The sequence below is a fragment of the Papio anubis genome, chromosome 7, assembly GCF_008728515.1.
Source record: "Papio anubis isolate 15944 chromosome 7, Panubis1.0, whole genome shotgun sequence".
Lineage (NCBI taxonomy): Eukaryota > Metazoa > Chordata > Mammalia > Primates > Cercopithecidae > Papio > Papio anubis.
The window spans coordinates 84,816,939-84,843,770 of record NC_044982.1 but is presented as its reverse complement, the minus strand read 5'-3'; the positions used below and the strand labels follow the sequence as shown (position 1 = coordinate 84,843,770).

The window sequence follows — 26,832 nt, the reverse complement described above, 5'->3', positions numbered from 1 at the left end:
CCTTCAAGAAAGAAGCTCCTCCCCTTGTATTTCTATTGGGTTTTGCATTCAGACTGAGCTTCCTTCACTCACCCATATGAAGTGTCTACCTTCTGCAGACTCCAGTGGCTCAGGAACCGGGGATGCAGTGCCAGGCTCGTGGTGTCCTGCAGCAGATGTGGGGAGCTTTCCTTCTTTATGTCTCCATGAAGATGGGAGGTAAGTCTCAATCTAATAGCAAATGCTGCTGGGAATTTTCAAAACAATTTCCTTTCAGCTAAATTATTGCCAATTTTGACATTTGTAATGAGAGTATTTCCTGAATATGCATTTTCCTAATGTGGTGCTAATTGTCCTCCTATTACTATGGCTGCTGCTGTTACTGCAACCATTTATTTCAGTCTAAGAAATTCTCCCATCAATGGCAGTTCTTTTGTGACCACATGGAGGCATCATTTAAAAAATTATTTCAATAGTTTTTGGAAGAAACCTCATTTTTAATAATGATGCGGCTTCTGGGAGTGCTGCCCTAGTAACAATCATGTATCTTGTCATAGGCACTGCAGGACAAAGCCTTGAGCAGCCCTCTGAAGTGACAGCTGTGGAAGGAGCCATTGTCCAGATAAACTGCACATACCAGACATCTAGGTTTGATGGGCTGTCTTGGTACCAGCAACGTGATGGCGGAGCACCCACATTTCTTTCTTACAATGCTCTGGATGGTTTGGAGGAGAGAGGTCATTTTTCTTCATTCCTTAGTCGCTCTGATAGTTATGGTTACCTCCTTCTACAGGAGCTCCAGATGAAAGACTCTGCCTCTTACTTCTGTGCTGTGAGAGACACAGTGACTATGAGGCCTCCTTAACTGTGCCAGAATTCAAAAGACAACCAGTGGAGTACAGGTGGGCTTGAGAAGTTCTAGAACTTCCTGAGTGTATGTTTGCTTACCCTCTAATTTTAAACTTGTTTAGAATATGTAGCATAGGGCTCCTAAACTGAACCCCATTATTTTATGAACCATTGATTGCTAAAGAGAAGGACAAACTATTTTTTTCTCTCTTTCTTCTTCAGTTTCTCCTTTTCCTCTTCCTCCTGCTTATTTATACCTCCTGTATCCTGTGGTCCCACATATGGAAGATGGAATTTACTTTTGGAGGAAGCTTTTTATACAAGGGAAGGATCACATGGTGAGTGCTTTAGTTTATGCAGTAGTAAGTTACATTTATATTCATGTATCCTTGGGAGGCTCTGAAATTTGTGAAGTAAATGCAAATTCCTCAGTTTGAGATAGTACAATTTCATTTAATTATGTCAAATATGTCCTCATTTTTCTATTTACCTGAGTAATAATTTTGATATTACTTAACATTTTTTGGTGGATTTATCCAACATATTGGAGACTGTGGGGGTTGTGGACTTCGAGGGTGAAGAGAAGATCACGGAGAGCTCTTCTCTGTGAAACAGAAGAGTGAGGTCATACAATGAGGTGGGAGTCAAGTGTGGAAGGAATTGGTCAGTAGGGAATTCCTGTAAAAGCACTGGATAATGGACAGAACAGTAATATAAAATATTCAGTTTAAAGATTTTCTTTTACTGAATTGTAATTTTTGTGTACTATCCTAAATGTTTTTGAAGTTTGTTAAACATTACAGCCTATATGGTTTGTCCTTAGAAGGCAATGCAGAATTTCTTCTCCATAGGTGAATTCTTTCTTGGCTTAGTACATTTATTTATTTATTTATTTATTTATTTATTTATTTATTTATTGAGACAGAGTCTCGCTCTGTCGCCCAGGCTGGAGTGCAGTGGCCGATCTCAGCTCACCACCAGCTCCCCTCCCGGATTCACGCCATTCTCCTGCCTCAGCCTCCCTGAGTAGCTGGGACTACAAGCCCGTCCTGCGCCCGGCAATTTTTTGTATTTTTTAGTAGAGATGGGAGTTTCACCGTGTTATGGGATGGTCTCGATCTCTGACATGATCCGCCGCCTCAGCCTCCCAAAGTGCGTGGGATTACAGGTGTGAGCCACCGATGCCTGGCCATATATTTGTTTTGTTTCTCCTTGGTTTTGAATGTTGGTTCTTGTGATGGCAGGACGGGTCTCCTCTATTGCCAGGCTGTAGTGCAGTGGCGCCATCTCAGCTCACTGCAATCTCCGCTTCCCGGGTTCAAGCCATTCTTCTGCCTCACCCTTCGGAGTAGCTGGGACTACAGGCATGCGCCATCCCACACAGCTAATTTTTGTATTTTTAGTAGAGACAGGGTTTCACCATGTTGGCCAGGATGGTCTCGATCTCCTGACCTCGTGATCCACCCGCCTCAGCCTCCCAAAGTGCTGGGATTACAGGTGTGAGCCACCGTGCCAACCTCTATTAGCTAATTTCTAATGATTCATTTTGGGGTAAACAGAATTAGAGGGACTTGGTGGTAGGGAGTAGGAAAGAAAGGTAAAGTGGATGGTTTTCACTCAACAAATATTTTATTAAATACTTGTATGTGCTAGGCACTCTTAATTGCTATGGTGCATCACTGAATAAAACATACCTGTACTGAGGTTGCTTATGTTCTTGTGAAGAGAGAGAATAAGCAGATGTTTTAGCAGACTTTGGAAGTACAGGGAAAATACATTTGACCCTCAGAACTCAGCTTCATTGTCTTTAACAGGAAGAGAGCTGAGATGTATGCAAGCACTGCTGATGTCCTGTGCTTGTTATAATTTTGTAATATAAATTAATCATCCGCTGAGTAAGGGCTGTATAACATTGGAGAGTTATAAGACTGCAAGTCTTGTTATCCAGAGAATCTCAGTCTTTCAAATTATTCGAATGTAGCTGTGTCTATAGTGGGACTCTATATAAAATCAGAAAGATACTGAACATTTGAGTGGAGAATCTAACACTGAGGCAAATGACCTTTAACATGTGAATTATTCATAAAAATGAAAAAAAAAATTCAAGTGCTTCATTGAAATCACGAAGGAGACAAAGTCTAAAAAACTTTCAGCAAGAAGTGAATGGTCAATGGAAATGAACTATACAAAATCAGTTATCTTAAATTTGAAGACATGTACGTGACTGATATTCTCCTTAATCGGTATGCTATCTTTTTATCTTTTTAATTTAGTGACTATGAGGAGTATACATAAGAACTTTTATAGGTTCATTTTGACCTTGTTTTCATATCTATTTTCTCCTAAAGTCTTAAGTTGCTTTTTTTTTTTGTTTGTTTGAGATGGAGTCTCACTCTGTCGCCTAGGCTGGAGTGCGGAGGCCCTATCTCGGCTCACTGCAAACTCTGCCACCCAGGTTTAAGTGATTCTCATGCCTCAGCCTCCCAAGTAGCTGGGATTACAGATATGCCACCATGCCTGGCTAATTTTTGTATTTTTAGTAGAGATGGGGTTTCACCATGTTGGCCAGGCTAGTCTCGAACTCCTGACCTCAAGTGATCCACCCACCTCGGCCTCCCAAAGTGTTGGGATTATAGGCATGAGCCACCATGCCTGGCAAAGCTTTAAGTTTTTAGATAACATGTTTTTCTGCCACAGAGATTTTCAAGAAGAAAGAGTACCATTCTTTGTTACTTTCTGTCTCTGCTAGTAGGGTTTCTCTTTAACCCAACAACTTCTTTCATTTCCACCTGGAAGGTGATTGGATGCTAGATGTTGGAGCAAGCCATTACCAGAGGATAGGACGCAAGGTTTTTCTAATTATTGTAGGTCAAACTCGGAACCCAGCCCTACTGTCATGTTCAAAGAGCAGTAGCTGTGTTTGGATTTGGGAGTTAGATGTTTCTAAGTTCAAATCCAAGCTTCACAGGGTGTTCAGATAAAATCTTACAGAATGAAAGAAATGTAGAAAGGATTGGAAGGAATTTGACATACATCGAATCTAACTATCTTCTACGATGTTTGAATAAAGCTCTGATTTTTGAGCATCTTTTTGGCCTTGTTCTCTTGAGTAGTTGTGGATGAGTCCAGCTTCAATGTCTTTTGCCTTGAGATCTACCTTTGGAGCTTTCTATATCCCTCAGTGCGGGCAAGATAGAACATCCCATTGTCCAGTTATTTTCTAGTCCTGGGCTATCTGTGGAGTTTCCGGAGCCACACTGGTACTCAGATGTCAGGAGCATGTTCTCACTGTGGCAGTTAACCTCTCTTTAGTTCTAGTTCCTAAGGAAGATAACCAAAAGAACACAGGTGGAAGAGGCTTGCATCGAGAAGACTACACTTTATCTTGGAGGTGAACTGTTCACTATTACATACATGGCTCAGGAAAACTTAGATACCTCTCTTGTTTCTTTTGGCTTAAGGGTGGTGAATAATTTAGGTGTTATTGAGCCCTAGTTTGCTCAACTGTTTCTCGTGGTTCCTCTACTCCCATATCTTTGTACATAGTTCCTATGCAGGGAAAACTCTCCTCAAATTATCATTTTTTGAGTAGGCTATCTACTGCTTTTTGAAAAATCAGCACCATCCATGTGGCTTAAGAGTGATTTGCACATGTACTCATGGGTACAGGGAAGTGAAGGAGGTCAGTTGGAAGAAATACAAAACCCAAGATCTTCATTAAGAAGAATTTAAAAATTTTGAATGAATAGTTGGATCTTTTTCTAAGAAAAGTCTGTAAGAGATTTGATAATATGAATTTGGGGCCGGGCGCGGTGGCTCAAGCCTGTAATCCCAGCACTTTGGGAGGCCGAGACGGGTGGATCACGAGGTCAGGAGATCGAGACCATCCTGGCTAACACGGTGAAACCCCGTCTCTACTAAAAAATACAAAAAACTAGCCCGGTGAGTTGGCGGGTGCTTGTAGTCCCAGCTACTCAGGAGGCTGAGGCAGGAGAATGGCTTGAACCCGGGAGGCGGAGCTTGCAGGGAGCTGAGATCCGGCCACTGCACTCCAGCCCGGGCGACAGAGCGAGACTCTGTCTCAAAAAAAAAAAAAAAATATATATATATATATATAAAAATTTGGATGGGAAATAGGGAGTGTGCTGTGTACCACTGGATTTAGGACATGAGAGCGGGAGGCCCAGAATGCACACATAACCCTTCTCAGACAACCCTTGAGCCTGTGGTTTGGATACTGAACCAAGGGTAAAGGAAGACAAAAGTTGGCTTTTTGAGGGATCAGTTTATGAGGTGGAGTAGAACTCTAAGCTGGACTCTGCCAGTGTCCTTTTGAAGCCCTGTCTTTTTTCCTAAATGAGGAATCTCAATTCCAGATATAAAATGAGGATGAATGGCTCACGCCTGTAATCCCAGCACTTTGGGAGGCCGAGATGGGCAGATAACAAGGTCAGGAGTTCGAGACCAGCCTGGCCAATATGGTGAAACTCTATCTCTACTAAAAACACAAAAATTAGCTGGGCATGGTGGTGGGCACCTGTAATTCCAGCTTCTCAGGAGGCTGAGGCTGGAGAATCGCTTGAACCTGGGAGGCGGAGGTTGCAGTGAGCTGAGATGGCGCCACTGTACTCCAGCCTGGGTGACAGAGTAAGACTCCATCTTAAAAAAAAAAAAAAAGAAAAAGAAAATGAGGTTGAAACACAGCTTTGGTTGAATGTTCCGCCAGGCAGTATTCTGTGTGTCTTTTGAGCAAGTGCAAGCACATAATTTTCCTATTTGCCATCTTTCTGAATCTCAATCTAGTGCTTCCTGCCTGGAAGCCGTTAGTTCACATATTTGACTCACATATACTCTGAATTTTAAGTGTATTTTGACTCTGCCTCTACAGTGGTTACCACATGCTTATCCATTATTCATTATTGAGTTTTATATGCATTTGTACTTTTCAACTGACCCATATCCATCCATTGGTCATATATGAGCTTTCCCTCGGCTCTGTTCTCCTGGGCCAATTTTGGGCATGGACTTTTATACTCACCTTCTCATTTTGTCCCAGCCATTCCTCAGTTATCCCCTCAGCTGAAACTTGACTTCTGTGAAAGCACTTAGTCACTGAGTGTGGGGATGGAGGTGACTTGAAAAGCAGGTGCTATATCTCATAATTAAATTATGTAATCTGGTACTTCAGAATCTCCTGGTCTCTGTTGTTACATTTCCTTATGAACTTCTGAGGGGATTAGGAAGTATTTCAGAACTTCCTTTCCTAGGTAGGCATACCATTTTTTTTTTTTTTGAGATGGAGTCTTGCTCTGTTGCCCAGGCTGGAGTACAGTGGTGTGATCTCAGCTCACTGCAACTTCCACTTCCCAGGTTCAAGCTATTCTCATGTCTCAGCTTCCCGAGTAGCTGGGATTACAGGTGTCCACCACTGCACCCAGTTAATTTTTGTATTTTTAGTAGAGACGGGTTTTTGCCATGTTGGTCAGGTTGGCCTCGAACTCCCGACCTCACGAGATCTGCCCACCTCGGCCTCCCAAAGTGCTGGGATTACAGGTGTGAGCCACCGCACCCAGCTGTTTCACAGTTTTGACTCACAGTTTTCTTTGTGTTGAGGCTAGGTGAGTTCCTGCTAACAGCTCTGTACCACACACACACACAAATCACTCAGTATCACTCAAGATTAGTTCTGTTTTAATGATGAACTTAGCATTCATACATATATAATCTTAAGAGTAGTTATAGTTTGTGGATGAACTTACGTATGACCTTAAGATCACATCTCTTCTGCCAGGCACGGTGGCTCACACCTGTAATCCCAGCACTTTGGGAGACTGAGGAAGTTAAGTGACCTACCAGCTTTCATATTTAGCATGAATCATGGGCGGATCACGAGGTCAGGAGATCGAGACCATCCTGGTTAACACGGTGAAGCCCAGTCTCTACTAAAAAATATAAAAAATTAGCTGGGTGCCTGTAGTCCCAGTTACTTGGGAGGCTGAGGCAGGAGAATGGCGTGAACTTGCGAGGCGGAGGTTGCAGTGAGCCGAGATTGCACCCCTGCACTCCAGGCTGGGGCAACAGAGCGAGACTCCATCTCAAAAAAAAAAAAAAAAAAGATCTCATCTCTTCTGAGAAGAACGATATAGCACATTGGCTTAAGTGTCACATGGAAGACTTGTCAGACCAATCAATGTCTTCTAGATTCTATTAGAAATGCTGTTTTGTAAATGTCCAGTTGGCAATTTTCAATGGCTTGTTTCAAGATTAGCAAATTATTGTGGACTCTGCACTGCCTTGCTTGTCGTCTCTCATACTGTGTGTAACATGTATTATATGTATTTATAACATATCCTTCCTGATATTATGGTATTTCTGTATAGCACAGAGTAATTCTTCTATCCACATTAATATATTTTTACATTTATGAATTTTGAATCTTTCCATGCATTTGTTTTAATTTTACTGTTAAACTGTTAAAATGGGCCAACATGACACCACACATCCAAGGAAGTGAAAAATATGTCAGTGAATGAAAGAATGCTTTTACCTTGCTTTCATTTATTCACCAAGGAACTGTCCATACTTGCCTTTAGGTTGCCATGTAGTTGAATCTTCTGTCTTTAGTTTCTCTTAAATGTTCTCTTTTTTTTTCCAGGTGAGACCAGGGCAGGTAATGTGCTGAACTGACAATAATTTCTTTATTTTAAGATACATTTCAAGAGACTTTCCCAGTGCTATTTCAATTCAGCAACAAATATTGATATCTGTGTGTGCTCCTAGTTATTAGGCAATAGAGGCAGACAAACACAAATGAATGCTTTATGTCCTTTGAGGGCTCACAATCCATTTGAGGTGGAAAGAGAGATAAATTCCTTTTTTTTTTTTTTTTTTAGACGAAGCCTCTCACTGCCGCCCAGGCTGGAGTGCAGTGGTGCAATCTCCGCTCACTGCAACCTCCACCTCCTGGGTTTAAGCAATTCTCCTGCCTCAGCCTCCCAAGCAGTTGGGATTACAGATGTCTGCCACCATGCCTGGCTAATTTTTTGTATTTTTGGTAGAGGCGGGGTTTCACTATGTTGGCCAGGCTGGTCTTGAACTCCTGACTTTGTGATCCGCCTGCCTTGGCCTCTCAAAGTGCTGGGATTACAGGCATGAGCCACTGCACCCGGTGAGAGATAAATTCTTGACTGTAATACATGACAGACTGTGGCAAGGTCTATAGTAAAGAAGTGATGGCAATACCAGGGAAGAGGAGTTAAGTCCTGCCTGAGAAAAACAGATGAGGAAATATTTAATACGGATCTGAAGGAAGCATAAATTGTCACTTGGTCAATATGGAGAGGGAGGACTTACATTCTAGACAGAAGAGAGAGCTTGAGCAAAAGAGCACAGGCAAGTATAGGGCACGCTCACGGAACGGCAATACATCAGTGAGAGTGGGAGAGGCAAGCGGTGGAAATGGCTTAAGAGAACATGTATGTGAGGCCAAGATTGCACTGGACTTTGAATTCCAGATTAAGGAGCCTGGCCTTATTCATTCTATATTCACTGAAGAGTCCTACAGATTCTGTGTTTCAGAGGGTAATTTTGTTTGTGGTACAGATGAGGAAGAAAAGGACAAAAGACTAGTCAGGAATTAAGAGAGACAGTTTACATCGATTCAGTTTGAGCTGGTTTCACAGTTTTGAGGAGACAGAATTTGATGCATTAGCACATGACGAGGATGAGGGACAGGAAAAAAAACAGAATAGTCCAGAATTTTCGAGTTCAAGTGCTTGGAAATATTCATGCCATGCACAAGCAAAGAAATGGAATTTAGAGAGGTCTAGGATTAGGAGCAAAGACAATGAGAAAAGGGGTTATAGAGCCCCCTTTTTACTTTTGTCATATTTTCTGGCATGGTATACCTTCTAAGACACTGACACATTCTCATCTTATTCAACCTTCGGTAAGGCATTTTCTCATCTTACAAGATAGTCAGAGGTGATAGAAGTAATGTATCCATTTATTTCTAAAAGATTATGTAAAACAACTTGAACCAGTTTAATTAGGAGAAAAGATTTTGGGTCAAAAGAATTCAGAATTTTCTGCCAAAGACAATGCAAGTAAATTCACTTTAAATCATTAGCAATTTATTGGGCATTTGTCACATGTAGCAGTAGCTGAAGAGAGTGGCAGTGATGATGATGCAGGTGTAGTTACTTATTTTCATTCAGTCCCCCGACCTGCTGTCATCCTCTTCAGAGCAGACTTCACTTCTTGATTCCTCAGTGTGTAGATGAGGGGGTTCAGGAATGGAGTGACAACAGTGTAAAAACAGCCACTGCCCCATCCAGGGGGCTCTTGGAGCCAGCCCTAAGGTAGATGAAAATACAGGGAACATAGTAGACTGTGACCACAGTTAGGTGGGAGCCACAGGTAGAGAAGGCCCGGCGCCTCCCATCAGTGGTGCGTATCTTCAGGATGGCATGGACTATGTTGGCATAGGAAAGTAGAATTAACATGAAGCAACTGGCGGCCACTACTCCGATGTCCACAAAGGTCACAAGCTCATTGACAGTTGTGTCAGCACAGGCCAGTCTCAATACTGCAGGGATGTCACAGATAAAGTAATCTACCTGATTGGGCCCACAATAGGGTAGGCGGAAGGTCAGGGTGGCCTGGATAGACCCATGAATGGAGCCGGCGACCCAAGCTCCAGCCACAAGGACTGTGCATAACCTCCTATTCATGAGCACTGGGTAGCGCAGGGGCTGACATATTGCCAGGTACCTGTCATAGGCCATCAAGGTGTAGAGGAAGCACTGGGTGCTGCCCAGGAAGTGAAAGAAATACAGCTGAGCCACACAGCCACCAAACGGGATAGCCTTGCTGGCAGGAGTGAAGTTTAAAATAATTCGAGGAACGATGACTGAGGAGAGCCACATGTCCAGGAATGAGAGCACTCCCAGAAGAATGTGCATGGGGCGAGCGTGGAGCTTCGGGTCAGCCCACACGGTGAGCAGAATGAGCAGGTTCCCCAGCTGCGTGAGGATGTAAATGATGAAGAAGACCAGGAAGAGGAGGCTTCTTAGATTCGGGGGGTGAGACAAGCCCAGGAGAATGAAATCTGTCACCACAGTGTCCAGCGATGTGTTTTTGGTCTTTCCCATGTCTTTTTGTAGTCTGCTGAGATGAATGGTGAAGTCTGACAAGAGAAACACAGCACAATGATGTTGTAAGTGAATGCTTTTGTCCGATGATTGGTGCCTAGGAATTATGAGATAAACAAGATAGTGTTAAATTGGTTTTTAAAAGGGGAGGTGGTGTCACCATTAGTTATTTAGGTTACTTAATAGGAAAAGCCCTCCAGAGGCTGGTTAGTTTCCTAGATGGGAGGAACTCTTGTCCATAGAGAGATACTGAGAGGCAGGATTTGCCAGATGAAGGAAGAGGGACACATGAGAGTGATAGAGAAGTACCGAAAACTCCAACCAAAAAGTGAGTTCACCAAGGAGGGGCTAAGGTTGACACAGAGAAGTGTGGAACAAACACCCTACAATGACCACATCGACTTTTTCTTCACCTACTGTCATTGTCCCCTTTGTCCTCAGCTAAAATCTCATCTCCTCACCATAGCATGCAAAAATATTCCTTATCTGCCCCTTATTCATATCGCTATTGTATCACTTGTAATTCCTTCTGATTGCTGGGATGCATGACACTCCTCAAGGTTCTCACCGCAGCGTGCTCTAACTTGGGACTTAGGCACACACTATCTTTTCCGCTCCCTTCACATAGGTAGTGCCCACTTTTCCTTCAGGATTCAGTTCGGGAGTCTTCACCTTCAAGAAGACTTTCCCGATCCCTGAGGGCAATGCTTATACTTTTCAGAGCACATACATTATGTTGCATTGTCTGATTTCTTTTTTTCTCCCTTAGTAGTCATCCTGTCTAGCACACTAAAAGTGAGAAATACCATAATTATTTTCTGAATGACTGAGGCAGATTGAATGGATGTTGCCAAATCTCCCTGACTGAATACATTGTTCTCTGCTTGATCTTTTTTGTCTGACCCTTGTGCCCACGCGGCTGGGACTTTTAGGTCAAGGGACCATCTCATTCATTATGTAATATGGGTGTAATTTCATTATTAAAAAACTCCAAGAAACACTCATGCCTGTTTTTGCTCCAGGATATCATTTAGATTTACTTTGTTGATTTATATGGTTCATTGGTTTGGGATTGGATTTTTTTTTTGGTGTGAGGTCACGGAGGAATTTTTATTGTTTGTTATAAAATCATTGATTAATGCAGGACTTGATCTTTTTTGTGCTTGTGTGTAATATCTATGTATTGCAGTCTGTCAAACAGCAACTCTCTCTAAAGACCTTTACAGATTTTCAAGTATCTGAACCAGATGATAAAATAGATAGAGGGATGGAATGTGTTTGTTTCACTCTTTTTGTTGAATAGGTTGCTTGATAAAGACTTTTCACTCTATGTATGGTTTGAGATGCATTTATCTTTCATTTAACTACAAAATATCTTTGTAATGCAAATGACTATTTTCAGAAAGCAATTAAAATGACAATAGATTATTATAAATAACATATGAACATTAATAAGTTTAACTATTTAATCTCTATCAGAAATTCCTCAAAGAAATTTTATCTTAAGTATTCTCTGAAACAACTTAATTCATATGTTAGCATTCAAGAGTTATTATTAGTAGTAATAATAATACTGAATATATCTGGCCTCTTCGAAGTCTGTGGAAAATGTTAAACTTGCCCTTTGCCCACCAAGAACGAAGAAATATCAGATTTTTTTTTTTATAATACTTCAAGTTCTAGGGCACATGTGCACAATGTGCAGGTTTGTTACATACGTATACATGTGCCATGTTGGTGTGCTGCACCCATCAACTCGTCAGCAGAAATATCAGATTTTTATTGCCTGAGTTTTAGGATGGGAAAGCTAAATCTTATTTCTGTGGTTAGAATATAGACTATAGAGAAAAGTGGCCTGGTGCGGTGGCTCACGCCTGTAATCCCAGCACTTTGGGAGGCCGAGGCAGGCAGATCACCAGGTCAAGAGATTGAGACCACCCTGGCCAACATGGTGAAATCCCATCTCTACTAAAAATACAAAAAAATTAGATGGGTCTGGTGGCAGGGGCCTGTAGTCCCAGCTACTTCGAAAGTTCAGGCAGGAGAATCTCTTGAACCCAGGAGGTGAGGTTGCAGTGAGCGGAGATCGTGTCACTGCACTCCAGTCTGGTGACAGAGAGAGACTCTGTCTCAAAAAAAAAAAAAAAAAGAATATAGAGAAAAGATAGAGTTGAGATTAAAATTGTGCATAAAATACTAATTATGGTCAGGCGTGGTGGCTCACGCCTGTAATCCCAGCACTTTGGGAGGCCAAGGCAGGCAGATCACAAGGTTAGGAGATCGAGACCATCTTGGCTAACATGGTAAAACCCTGTCTCTACTAAAAATATAAAAATTAGCTAGGCGTGGTGGCAGGTGCCTGTAGTCCCAGCTACTTGGGAGGCTGAGGCAGGAGAATGGCATGATCCGGGAGGCAGAACTTGCAGTGAGCTGAGCTGAGATTGTGCCACTACACTCCAGAGTCTTACTCTGTCTCTTAAAAAAAAAAAAAAAAAAAAAAGAACTAATTATGAGCTAAAGTAATTTTCTTGTGTGTGTGTGTGTGTGTGTGATGGAGTCTTGCTCTGTTGCCCAGGCTGGAGTGCAGTGGCCTGATCTTGGCTCACTGCAACCTCTGCCTCCCAGATTCAAGTGATTCTCCTGCCTCCACCTCCTGAGTAACTGGGACTACAGGTGCGCACCACCATGCCTGGCTAATTTTTGTATTTTTAGTAGAGACGGGGTTTCACCATATTGGCCAGGCTGGTCTTGAACTCCTGACCTCATGATCCACCCACGTTGGCCTCCCAAAGTGCTGGGATTATAGGCGTGAGCCACCACGCCTGGCCGAGCTAAAGTAATTTTCTTTGTCAATACAGGAATATAAACTAGTACGCTTCTACTTAGGCAAATAATATATTCATGAAATGTTTTATGAAAATCAATTTTTGTATTTAAAATCAGATAGAACTGTACCACTGGGGCAATTATTTGAAGGACTTCCATGATGCATACTTATGTATAGTGAAAAGTTTATCCCTAATTTATCTACTTTGTCAGTCTGACTTTCCCCCTGTTGTTGTGCATAAGTCTGGTTTCATTTCTCCCAGGCTCCCTGTTGAAAGAAAACTCTTTTTACCCCTCTAGGTTCTGGGTTCCCTGCCTGGGAGGAGGCAGGAAACTGAGATGGGTTACAGCTGGTCGGTTTGAGGACAGGTTACCTTTCCAGGCAGACTTGGTAAAGAACGGTGATTTCAGCTTGGTGCTTGGTGTTCAGAGGCTGCAAAAGAAGATAGTTTAGACTTCCAGAAGGCAGATTTTTGGAGAAACAGAGGGTGTGTTTACAGAAGGATTGGCTTTCTTGGCAAAAGAGGTGAATAGTCTGGGACCACCTTAGAGGAGACGAAAGAAAGACTGGGCATGGTGGCTCATGCCTGTAATCCCAGCACTCTGGGAGGCTGAGGCAGGAGAATTGCTTGAGCCCAGAAGTTTGAGACCAGCCTAGGCAACATATTGGGACCCTGTCTGTGAAAAAATTTTTTTAATTAGCCAAGTCTAATGGTGCGCACCTGTAGTCCTAGTTACTCAGGAGGCTGAGACAAGAGGATCACCGGAGCCTGGAAGGTCAAGACTTCAGTGAGCCATGATGGTGCCACTGTACTCCTTCCTAGGTGACAGATTGAGACCTTGTCTCAAAAAAAAAAAAAAAAAAAAAAAAAAAGAGAAAAAAAAAAAGACAAAGGTAAAGGCCACATTTGTGTATCCTCTTGTCCCTCTCCCTTATCTTCCAGATTTGTGTCATTTTATTTTAGGTCTGCTCCTCTTTTTTAGCTTTTGAAACTTAGGATATTTAAGATAAGGAAAGTTAAATACAATTTTAGTATATCTACCCTGGCTAATTAGATAACCAAAATATTCCAAAATTTCCCAAGTTTTAGACTGTATTGGATATTCTCCATCTGAATAGGTCAGAATTTAAATAATCAGAGCACATGAAAATAACAAAAAGTTAAAGTTCAATATAAAAAGCATCTGAAAATAAGAGCCCAGTGACATCAGAGAATAAACAGCATATTTTTACAAAGCAATTATCCTGGAAACTCTAGGAAGAGACTTTGGGAATGGGGTGAAAGAATAGCACTGAGAAGGTAAGGACAGGGAGGGTCAAGAACACCTTCAAGGGACCTCTATGGCATTATGGGATCACAGGATAAGCTGCTTTCTATGCCCCTACCCTGCCACAAATCAAGCTAGTTTGATGTGAACACATTTCTTGCAGTGTATTTAGAGAGGCGCCGAGGAGGGCAAGCCTTTATCCAGCAATTTGAAACTTTAGATTTCTACAGTGACCTTTGGGATCTGGACTACTATGCAACGGTTATGAAATCTTGAAGATGAGGAGTGAAGGCTGGTCTAGCATTGCGTTGGACACATTAGGATCAAAGGACTCCTGTTTACCCTTGTGACAAGACTCAACGCACATCTGCTTCCAAAAAGAGGTTTCACCTTCTGTCATCCTTCATTCAGAGTTAGACATCCTGGTAGAGCTAGGGCAGAGTAGAGGAAACGGATAGAATTTGAGGTGGCCCAGACATATTTTGTCGAATTCACAAGAGTACATTCTTTCCTATTACCGGAGGTTAAAAAAAGAGCTTGCTTTAGAAAAAGTACTTCGTGCCCTCTTCATTGCAGAAGGGAAAGTCTATGAATCCAGCCTTTCTTTGTGTTTGCACAATCACTGAAGAATGTTCTTTATAACCCCTATGACTATTGCTGCCCAACTCTGCCCTTTATCACTGCCCTAATAAAAAGAGAACACAAAAAGAAAATAGTGTTGTAAGTTTTGTTTTTTGTTTTGAGTCATTTTCTCAACACAAAAAGAGTTTCCCCAAATTGGAAAAGAAGGAACTTAATTCTAGCAGTTTGGTAAAGAGTTGAGGAAACAGATGGAGAAAAGAGATGGACTATATTAACACTCGGACAAAATAACAGAAAGTCTTAAAGTTCCAAAATTAGTCTGCAGCCTTGTTTTGAACATAGCTGGTGTCAGGGCTGCTTTTTCCATTCTTTTAGACTCACATGTACAGAGCTGCACAATTGTGGAGGAGGCTGGCTGTCCTCGAGTGCAACCGTCCAGTGGATGGAGAGATGGTTTTCAGAGATTCAGTCTAGCCTACTATGAAGGGCTCCCACATCTGTTTTGGAAAGGCTTTATTTTTTTTTTAGGGGTTTGGCCCAGCAAATAAGTGTTCAGAATCTGTCAGAGCACCTGTCTTCTGGGGTCCATGGACGAGTGTGACTGCTGTATATATTCAGTCATATTTTATATCAGTTTCCATCAGCTGTTGCTGTTTTGGATTAAAAAAAAAAACAATGCCAAGAGATTTGAAGAAAAATTCTATCCTTGAGGGAACCCCTACTCTGGAATATGTACCTAATGAGATCTTTCCTCCCCAAATCCTCATTATTTTGTTTTGAGAGAGAGCTGGAGATGTTTTTAGTAGGATCCCTGGAAAGGGAACTGTGGGGAATAACCTCGTTTGCATGTTATTTGGGTGATCTCTAATTTCTAAGGGGTGTTATGAAGTCCCAACTGATCCCTTTCCCTCCCCAAATACTCATCAGGATTCTACCATCATCTTCAGGTTTCTGTTCAGGCATCACTTAATCAGAGAGGTTTCTGTTGCCTCTCTCCTTTCCCTTCCCTATTTTATTTTTCTCTGAGCACTTGCCAGCATTTGACATACTGTATTTACTTGTTTGCTTCCTGCTTGTCTCCTTTCACTAGAATATGGGCTTTGCTTAGCTTTGAATCCCCAGCACTACTAGCACAGTGCCTGGCATGTAATAATTTCTCAATGTGTACTTCAGAAAAAATTAATAGTCGAAACTGCCACACATGTTAAATGCTGTGGGCAGCAAAAAAAGCTGTGGTTTCAAATATAAGTCTAATGTTTAAAATTACCTGGAGTAGATCTGACATCAAATTGATCCTTGATTGACCTGCATATACCAGGGCAAGTAGCTTCGGAAATCCATTTATTCATTTTTCATATTTAATGTTGGGCAGGGCACAGTGGCTCATGCCTGTAATCCCAACAATTTGGGAGGCTGAGGCAGGAGGATCACTTGACGCCAGGAGTTCAAGACCAGCCTGCACAACATAGCGAGACCTCATCTCACAATAAAATACAAAAAATTAGCTGGGGGCTTGTATTCCTAGCTACTTGAGAGGTAGAGGCAGAAGATCACTTGAGCCCAGAAGGTTGAGGCTACAGTGAGCCATGAACCCGCCACTGCACTCCAGCATGGGCGACTGAGAGAGATCCTGTCTCAAAAAAACAAAACAAAACAAAAATTCATGTTAATCTAAATAACACTGGGAAATTGACTATAAATGAAGATATGAAGCCTCGAGTGTGATAAAAGCTTCAAGAGTTTCAAGAACTTCCCTTGTAAAGTGATGGAGCTGGACAAAGACTGGATAATTTCTAAGTTTCTTTTTAATTCTAAAGTGAGAAAACTTTAGGCGTGTGTGTGTGTGTGTGTGTGTGTGTGTGTGTGTGTGTGTGTGAAGTTGCACTGCTAAGTTTCGCCACAAGATGACAGTATCATCTTTACTGAAACAAAGTACAGTTACTATATGGAGTAAATAGAAATAAATCCAGAGAGTTCATGAGGGATATAAATTACTTTGGTAAAGATATTATATGTGAGGCATTCATTAGTTTGGGAAAACTATGTATTAAAAAGAGTTAACTTCCTTTTGTAACACATGGGAAATAGTTTGAAATATAGGTTTCTTTCTTCCTCCCTCTTTTCCTGCCTGTTTTACACCTAGTCTTCCTCCTTCCTTTTTCATTCCTTCTTTTTCTTTCTTCCACATTCTCAGTTTATTATGTAACAAATTCCAAGTCAAACGAAACAGAGATATATAAGAAAAAGTTAACATTTTCACCATTTTCTTTTAATTTCACTCCTCTGAAGTAACTAATTTTTTTTTTTTTTTTTTAGACGGGGTTTTGCTCTTGTCACCCAGGCTGGAGTACAATGGTGTGATCTCAGCTCACTGCAACCTCTGCCTCCCAGGTTCAAGTGATTCTCCTGCCTCAGCCTCCCGAGTAGCTGGGAGTACAGGCATGCGCCACCGTGCCCGGCTAGTTTTGTATTCTTAAAAGATATGGAGTTTCACCATATTGGTCAGGCTGGTCTCAAACTCCTGACCTTAGGTGATCCACCTGCCTCAGCTTCCCAAAATGTTGGGATTACAAACGTAAGCCACCGCGCCTGGCAGTGTCTACTGTTAATAGCTTTTTTCTCATTTCTTCCTGTATATTCCTACCTATACATTCACATATAGACATACAAATTATGTTTCTTTTGAACTTTATTTATTTATTTATTTTTTTGAGATGGAGTCTCGCTCTGTCGCCCAGGCTGGAGTGCAGTGGCCGGATCTCAGCTCACTGCAAGCTCCGCCTCCTGGGTTCATGCCATTCTCCTGCCTCAGCCTCCCCAGTAGCTGGGACTACAGGCGCCCGCCACCTCGCCCGGCTAGTTTTCTGTACTTTTTAGTAGAGACAGGGTTTCACCGTGTTAGCCAGGATGGTCGCGATCTCCTGACCTCGTGATCCGCCCGCCTCGGCCTCCCAAAGTGCTGGGATTACAGGCTTGAGCCACCGCGCCCGGCCTCTTTTGAACTTTAAATTAACATCTGATCATCTGTTGGGGGATAAATTTAGATGGTTGAAAACTCTCTGTCTCTCCCTTATCGTCACAAATACCACCACTACTACCACCAACACACACAGACACACACACATACACACGCCACTTCTAATTGCACCCTTGTTTCTATTTTTTCCCATCTTGAGAAGAGAAACACTTATGGGGGAAATCGAATACTTGGCCTTATGTTATTCCCATTTGCCTTCTCTGTTCTTTATACATTATGCTTTTCCAACTTTACCAGAGCCACTTGGATTAAAACTTGTGGATTTCTCAGTAGGAAATGTTCATGTGAAGACACTTCTGTAGTAAAAGAACCTATAGCTGCTCCTGTAGAAGGAAGCTGAAATCATCGCTTCAAGAAAGGGACTCCTCCCCTTGTAATTATACTGGGTTTTGCATCCAGACTGAGCTTCCTTCCCTCACCCACATGAAGTGTCTACCTTCTGCAGACTCCAGCGGCTCAGGAACCGGGGATGCAGTGCCAGGCTCGTGGTGTCCTGCAGCAGATGTGGGGAGCTTTCCTTCTTTATGTCTCCATGAAGATGGGAGGTATGTCTCAATCTAATAGCAAATGCTGCTGGGAGTTTTCAAAACGATTTTCTTTCAACTAAATGATTGCCATTTCTGACACTTGTAACAAAAGAGTATTTCTTAATTGATATTTTCTTTATGTGGTGCTAATTGTTATTGGATATCAAATAATAACTACTGCTGCTGCTACTTTGCTGCCATTTATTTCTAAGAATCTCCCCTTAATGGCAGTTCTTTTGTGACCACATGGAGACATCATTTTTAATAATAATGGGGCTTCCAGGAGCGCTGCCCTAGTAACAGTCATGTGTCTTATCTTAGTCACTACAGGACAAAACATTGACCAGCCCACTGAGATGACAGCTATGGAAGGAGCCATTGTCCAGATCAACTGCACGTACCAGACATCTGGGTTCAACGGGCTGTCCTGGTACCAGCAACATGATGGCGAAGCACCCACACTTCTCTCTTACAATGTTCTGGATGGTTTGGAGGAGAAAGGTCATTTTTCTTCATTCCTTAGTAACTCGAAAAGGTACAGTTACCTCCTTTTGAAGGAGCTCCAGGTGAAAGACTCTGCCTCTTACCTCTGTGCTGTGAGAGACACGGTGACTATGAGGTCTCTTCAGCTGCAACAAAATTCAAAAAGCAACCACAGCAGCAAGAAGTTATATTTCCTGAGTGTATGCCTGCTGTGAGTTAAGACTGGGGACTTTGGAACCAGACTGCGTGGATTTGAGTTTGCTACTTTCTAGTTGGGTTATCTTAAGTCAGTCACTATGTTTTTTTTTTTTTTGTTTATTTGCTTATCTATAAAGTGAGAATAATAAGAGTATCTACCTCACAAGGCTATTGTGAGTTATGACTCTCTATCTATATCATCTATATCTATAGTTATATCTAGTGTTACTCAGAGAAGTAGTGGCACACAGTAAGGTCTATTTAAGTTTAGTTATTTCAATTCCAGTCTTGAATTTTCACTAAGTATTATGTGGTAGGACCTCTGGGACTGCAACTCAGTATTTCTCTACCCTTGGTTTGTGGAAGGTGAAATCCTGACCACTATTTGTATCTTGTGGGTCTAAAGCTATTAGATGGAGTTTGTCATTCGGGTGGATTGTTGCTCTGGAAGGATCCCTGTGGTGATACTCATTTTCTTTGGGGGGACTCTGAACTTTGGAAATCCAAATGCAAATGCTTCAGAGTGAGATGTTAAGTATTCTGATTAATTATGAAAGGCTCTCTTCATTATGTGCATCCTTGATAAATAAATATAATCAACATATTTCAGAGGTTTATAACTCAGGCTAGAAGTGAAGTTTAGGGGCTTTAGACGTGGGGAGCATGAACATAATCAGGGGAGTCTGTAGAAGATGGGAAAGAAGAGTGAACACAAGCAATTTGGTAGCAAATCTGGGTGAGGCAGGAGAGCCAGTAGGAGATTCTCATGAAAAGATGTAGTCAGTAGGCATTAAGTACAATAAAAATTTACAGTAAATGTGAAGATTTTCCTTTCCTGCTTTATAATTCCCTTATGTTCTCTTCAGATCTTTTAATGAAGTCTGTTAAATGCTACAACTTGCTGTCAGCTAGGTTTAGAGAGTACATCATTGTGTGTGGCTACCTCCACATGAGATAAAGCCGATCAGAGAGCGGAAGCTCAGATTGCAGGTTATTGGGACATCAAAAGTGAGGGCTGCTCCAAGTTAACATAGTTATATGGTCAGTCATATGCTATGCATTTTTTTTTTTTGGAGTCAAGGATTAAACAAAATTCTCTTTGGGTGAGGTAGGAGTGCTTTTTCATTCTAATTTATAAAATGAACATTTGAGGTGGAATTTGAATAGACATAGTCATACTGGAAAGTAACCTTGACAACATGAATCCAGGCCACTGAAATGTTCATGTTCCTTTTGTCTAACAATTCATTTTTTTGAGCTGTCATTTAAATAAATGCAGGCGAGAAATGAAGCTTTGATTTTTCCAGTTTACAAGGAAATCAAAGAAGCCATAGAAATGATATTTAAGGACTTTGGACTTGGTGAGTATGAATTGTTCATATAGTTATCAATTAGGGAAAACAATATTATGCAAATGATATTGTGAATGCTATGATCAATGGAATATTTTAAAGTTGTATTAGTTTCTATTCCTGCATAACAAATTACCACAACACCTATATATTAGCTTGTAGTTCTGTAGGTCATAAGTCCAAGCAAGTTCAGCTGAGTTCTATGCTTAGGACGTAACCATAGTAAAGTTGAGGCATTGGCTGGGTGAGTGCTCAAGTTCTCACCCAGAGTTCAGAGTTCAGAGTCCTCTTCCAAGTTAATTCTTTAAGTTTTTTTCTATTATAAATATACATATATATGTATATGTGATGGTGTCTTGCTCTGTTGCCCAGGCTGGAGTGCAGCGGCGTGATCTCAGCTCATTGCAAGCTCCGCCTCCTGGGTTCCCGCCATTCTCCTGCCTCAGTCTCCTGAGTAGCTGGGACTACAGGCACCCGCCACCACACCTGGCTAATTTTTTGTATTTTTAGTAGAGATGGGGTTTCACCGTGTTAGCCAGGATGGTCTTGATCTCCTGACCTCGTGATCCGCCCGCCTAAGCCTCCCAAAGTGCTGGGATTATAGGCATAAGCCACCATGCCTGGCCTATTTTTATAGATTTTTTAAAATTTAGAGACAAGGTGTTTCTCTGTTGCCCAGGATAGAGGGCAGTGGCATGATCATAGGTCACTGTGCGATCAAATTCCTGGCCTCAGGGAATTCTCTCACCTCAGCCTCCCAAGTAGCTAGGGCTATAGGCACACACTACCATACCTGGCTAATTAATATATATATACATGTATGTATTTTTGTAGAGACAGAGTCCTGCTATGTTGCCCAGGCTGGTTTTGAGCTCTTGAGCTCAAGCAATTCTCCAGACTCAGCCTTCTCAGTTGGGATTACAGGTGCTTTTTTTTTTTTTTTTTTTTTTCCTGAGATGGAGTCTTGCTCTGTTGCTGAGGCTGGAGTCCAGTGGTATGATTTTGGCTCAGTGTAACCTCTGCCTCCTGGGTTCAAGCGATTCTTCTGCTTCAGCCTCCCAAGTAGCTGGGATTGCAGGCGCCCGCCACCATGCCTGGCTAATTTTCCTATTTTTAGTAGAGACGAAGTTTCATCTTGTTGGCCAGGCTGATCTTGAACTCCTGACCTCAAGTGATCTGCTCGCCTCAGCCTCCCAAAGTGCTGGGATTACTAGTTTGGGCCACCGTGCCCGGCTAGTTCTTATTATTATCAGAATTCTAGTCCATGTAGATGTGGGACTAAAGTTCCCATATTCATAATGTTTGTTGGCTGGGGGCATTTCTGAGCTCCTTAAGGCAATCTGCACTCCTTCTCATGTGAGTCCCACCATCTTCAAACCAACAATAGCAGGTCAAGTTCACCTCATGCTTGGAATCTTTCTGGCTTAATCTTCCAAAGTTCATGTGTTTTTAAGGTCTCATGTCAACAGGTACATAGATACCTCCCTTTTAAAAAGTCAACTGTGGGCTGGGTGTGGTGGCTCACACCTGTAATCCCAGCACTTTGGGAGGCCGAGGCAGGCGGATCACCTGAGGTCAGGAGTTCGAGATCAGCCTGGGCAATACGGTGAAACCCCATCTCTACTAAAAATACAAAATTAGCCAGGCGTGACTGTGGGTGCCTGTAATCCCAACTACTCGGGAGGCTGAGGCAGGAGAATTGCTTGAACCCGGGAGGTGGAGGTTGCAGTGAGCTGAGATCGCCCCATTGCATTCCAGCCCTGGGCAACAGAACGAGACTCCATCTCAAAAAAAAAAAAAGAGAAAAAAAAAGTCAACTGTTGGTTCAGCGTAGTGGCTCACGCCTGTCATCCTAGCTCTTTGGGATGCCAAGTTGGTGGATCACTTGAGGTCAGGAGTTCAAAACCAACCTGGCCAACATGGTGAAATCCTGTCTCTACTAAAAATACAAAAAAATTAGCCGGGCATGGTGGTGGGCACCTGTAATCCCAGCTACTAGAAAGGCTGAGGCAGGAGAATTGCTTGAAACTGGGAGTGAGCCGAGATTGCACCACTGCGCTCCAGCCTGGGGGACAGAGGAGACTCTGTCTCAGAAAGTAAAACAAAACAAAACAAAACAAAAAGTCAACTGTGCCATAGAACCCAACACAATTACCAGAGTAATACTGCATCACATTCAAGATTCTGGGGATTAGGGCAGGGAATCTTGGGTCTATTCACTGAAATTTTACCTACCACATAGCAAATAAAGGATATTCATTAAGACTGCATAAAAATGGAGGGGGGAGGGATTGCATTGGGAGTTATACCTGATGTAAATGACGAGTTGATGGGTGCTGACGAGTTGATGGGTGCAGCACACCAACATGGCACAAGTATACATATGTAACAAGCCAGCACATTATGCACATGTAACCTAGAACTTAAAGTAAAAAAAAAAAAAAAAAAAAGACTGCATAAAAATGGTGAACTGCTTATGATACAACAACGAATCAAGAAAACCAGGGTGCATAACTGATTATGCAGAATAATCACAGCTGCATGAAAACTTTTGGGCATAGAAAAAACAGGGAAAGGAATTACAATACTCTCTCTTTACTGCATTTCCCTTACTCAAAGTCTTAGTATGGGTAGATTTTCTTCTCTTTCTCTCTCCCTCTAGTCTCTTGACTAGGATTGGAGGGTGCACTTCCAAGATGGCTTGCTCACATAGCTGTTGGCAAGAGTCCCCAGATTCTTATCACATGTCTCTCTTTATAGTGTGTTGAGAGAGAGAGCGAGAGAGAGAGAGAGAGATTTTATAGTCCAGCCTCAGAAGTGTTATACCATCACTTCTACTGTTTTTTTCCCCCAGCTTCTAACATTTTTCTCCTTTTACATATAACAAAGTAGAAGAAATAATATAGGATTCAAACTGCAAAAGTAATTAATCAGTAGAATGTATACACACACAAAAAAATCCCCATAAGAAGACAAGCTTATTTACAATGAAGAAACACATGCACATTTAAGATAGTTCTCATATAAGACATTTAAAAAATAAAACATATCCTACAATGGGCACCACTGTTTACAGCAATATTAAAAGGGAGAAAACAATACTCATTTAATACCACAAGGTAGAGCGTCAGTGGAATAAATTCACAAAACTATATTACAGCTTGTTAATCCATTTAAGAATTGCTCTAAATATGTCATATTTTTGGCCCTCAGAGGTCTATTCCTACAGATTTCAGATTTCAACTACTCTAAATTTCTAGCTATTGAGAGGTAGAGGATGATTATTGTCATAATTATAATGATTATTAGAAACACACACACACACACACACACACAAAAACTCACCAAGGAGTTACAAAATCTATGGAGACCAGAGGCCAACTATCATCACCTCATGTCTGCTCTCACCAACAGCCTTGCATTTTTCAGAGAAATATCTAAAAAAGTAGTCAGGCACCAGTGTGGTTATTATCTCCTATGCCAAACCTATTGGGACTGAAACAAGCAGTATTACCGTAAAGGAGAACATTGAGGCTTACCTTTCAAGGCTTATTCTGGTCTCAGAAATTAATTAGATAAGATTATTTTCTATTGAAATGAATTTTGGCTAACATAAAAGACTAGTTCTTTACTAGCTGGTCTTAGGGTAAAGGTCATACACATGAGTCTTAACCTACTCTCTGTCATAGCTAAAGTCAGCTGAAGGTCCAAAATTAGAAGTATGCCAAAAATCCTAAGTACAATCGTTTGGAAGTCTGCCATGAAAAAGCCTTTAAGGATGTACTAACTTGAAGTATAAGTGCAAGGGCATAAGAGCTCTAACGCTGTTAAATCTTCCTCCTTTGGGAGAAAGGATCAATGTTCCCTACAAAACACTAAGTTTTGCTTAAGGGTGAAACCTACATATACTAGGGTATGGAATTAATTTAATTTTGTTCCATCAGGATCCTTTTCCCACGTTAAAAAAAACAGAATGAGGAATGAATTTTTTTTTTTTTTGAGACGGAGTCTCGCTCTGTCACCCAGGCTGGAGTGCAGTGGCACGATCTCGGCTCACTCAAGCTCCGCCTCCCGGGTTCTTGCCACCGCGACCTGCTAATTTTTAAATTTTTAATAGAGACGGGGTTTCACCATGTTAGCCAGGATGGTCTCCATCTCCTGACCTGTGATCCGCCCGCCTCGGCCTCCCAAAGTGCTGGGATTACAGGCGTGAGCCACCGCGCCCGGCCGAGGATGAATCTTAATTGGTCTCTTCATCAGAAGTGGATCAGAAGTGGTAAATTTGGTCTCTGTATTCATGAAGTCAGACAGTTTTTTAAGTATGCAGTGGAGGCAGACAGTAGAATAAGATTCCTGCAGCCACAGACCACTACCTGGTATCAAACTAAAGCAAGGATCAACTTAAACAATTATCCAAAGTCACTTTAACTGTACTGAAGGGTAAAGTCCACCACTATATTATTTTAAAGGAAGTTGTCTAAATGTAAGAATTCCATTAACCCTGGGTGAGAAAAATCAAAACAAGTCATACTCTCTAATGAGTTATCCAATGAGAATGAAAATGCTTTTAACTATATTTGACTCGCAAACACTTACTTGGTAAGTGTGAATTTCTTTCTTTCTTTTTTCTTTTATCCCATTGGATTTAGACTATTGAATAATTAAGGGCAGAATGAGGGAGAACAAAGAGCTACTTCTTCAACATTTTAGTATCTAGATAGTATAGTAGAAACTGTTCCTAGGGACAATGTATATGCCATTAATCACATTGAATAAAGCGATGAATTATTCATTTTTCTTTTCTTTTTGTTTGAGAAGCTTGTTTATCTCCCTTTGGCCTTTCCAGTGTGGTTTGAAATGATTCCACGTTGGTTTAGTTGAGGAAGCAACAGTAAGAAAGTCACTATCAGGTAGATGAGAAGCAGATTGTGGACTTACTGTCCCATCCAAACAACTGCAGCAAGATAAATGATCATGGCCATGAAACACATTTTAGGCTTTTCTTCCCTCAGTGTGAAGATTTGTTTCCACCAGTCCATAGCTCTGCATCGAGTTTTTAGTAGACTGCTGCAAATTTCATGGAATCTTTGCTGTTGATCGCTGGTGCATTTATTGGAGCCAAAAATGTTAGGTGCTAGAATGGAAACAAGGTAGTCAGCCAAGCACCAAAACATAACAAAAGAGGAAACAGCAGACAGAACAGATGGATCTAGATAGTAGATAATTGACACACCAAAGAAACCAAGTCCATGATGGCAGGTGAAAACCAAGCTCTTTCCCATAATAAGACTTTATCCACCATCAACATCACTTTTCCCCATTCTTGCAGCTATTGTTCTAAACTTGCAGTCTCTGCAGCCAGCAAATTGATGCTGTGATTACTTCCCTCTGCCATCATCCCTGAGGTCCTGTCTCAGCAAGCACAAACCACCCTCCGACTCAACCTTCCTCCTGAGATCCACAGGGCGATTCCAGCCACTTCTGCTGTATTCTGTTGGTTACCCAGATGCACCTTTATACAGTGCAGAAGGGGATTGCACAGTGGCATGAACACCAGAGATGATGGAGATCATTGATGTCATCTTGTTGACTGGCTTCCATTTACCAACTCCTGTCAGCCATTGGTTGAAGGATATTAATTTTATTAATTACCAGGGATATTAATTTTCTAGTATTCAGGGTTTACTATGTACTTGGACAAAGAGAGCTCCAGTTGCCAGAAAGATCCCCTCAGGCACAGAGGTGCTGACAGTTGAAAGTTGGGCCAGTATGCTAACACATGAAAAATGTTAATGGGTTATGCAGAGGAGGGTAATCAGTCAACTCTTCCACTGCTTTGATACACTCTTACCCAACATTATATTTGCTTTGTACTGTCATTGATTCCTCAAGGTGATGGCTGATTACAGTTTCTTTAAAAAAACAAAACAAAACAAAAAACCCTCAAACAGGAGAGTTAGTCAGATAAGTAGAGTCGCTGCTGCAGTTCGTCCCAAGACCATCACTGTTAACTATTGTCTCCCTCTTCTGTCACTCATTCTAGGCTCTCTCATTCAGCATTCCTGCTGGTCTCAGTTTCTTGCTCTTTGGTGACTCAGACCTTCATCCCTGAAAGGCCCAAGTCCCTGGTTACTGTACCCTTTTCAGACCTTGGTTGATGCAATTACCTCTTTACTGCTATCACCAAGCATGGAAACACCAAGACATGTTCCAATAAATCTCTGAGTTCTACCTGTATTTCTCTCTCTCCCCATTACGTAGTAGCAACTCTATATCCTCGTGATTATAGTCAATTACCTCTGCCACTATAGTTTTGCCAAATTTGGGGAGTTTTCAGGTATTATTTCTTTTTCAGTTCCACCGCTTTCCTCTTATTCTAAAGCTCCAGTGATATGAACTTAGATCTCTTGTTATTATCTCATAGGTCTCTGAAACTCTACTCATTTTTCTTTCAGTCTACCTTCACCCTGTTTTTCAAACTGGGTAAATTCTATTGATCTGTTTAAAGTTTACAGATTCTGTTCTCTGGCATCTCCCCTTTGTATTGAATCTATCCAGAGAACTTTTTAATTTCAGTT

At 41.6% G+C, this 26,832-nt stretch overlaps 1 protein-coding gene, 1 pseudogene and 1 gene segment (V, D, J or C); 1 reads left to right on the top strand and 2 right to left on the bottom strand.

Annotated features, from left to right (window-relative positions):
- Positions 1–110: 110 nt before the first annotated feature.
- On the top strand, positions 111–20,641 carry LOC101002368. The segment is given in 5 exon segments: positions 111–198; positions 773–881; positions 1,051–1,166; positions 18,140–18,239; positions 18,543–20,641. Coding segments are annotated over 3 exon segments (534 nt in total).
- On the bottom strand, positions 8,981–10,072 carry LOC100999220 (olfactory receptor 10G2). Its single transcript, XM_031669201.1, has one exon. The coding sequence runs from the start codon at positions 9,978–9,980 to the stop codon at positions 9,117–9,119; it is 864 nt and encodes a 287-aa protein (XP_031525061.1). The 5' UTR covers positions 9,981–10,072; the 3' UTR covers positions 8,981–9,116.
- A 4,398-nt stretch (positions 20,642–25,039) lies between the features above and the next one.
- On the bottom strand, positions 25,040–25,676 carry LOC116275954 (annotated as a pseudogene).
- Positions 25,677–26,832: the final 1,156 nt, after the last annotated feature.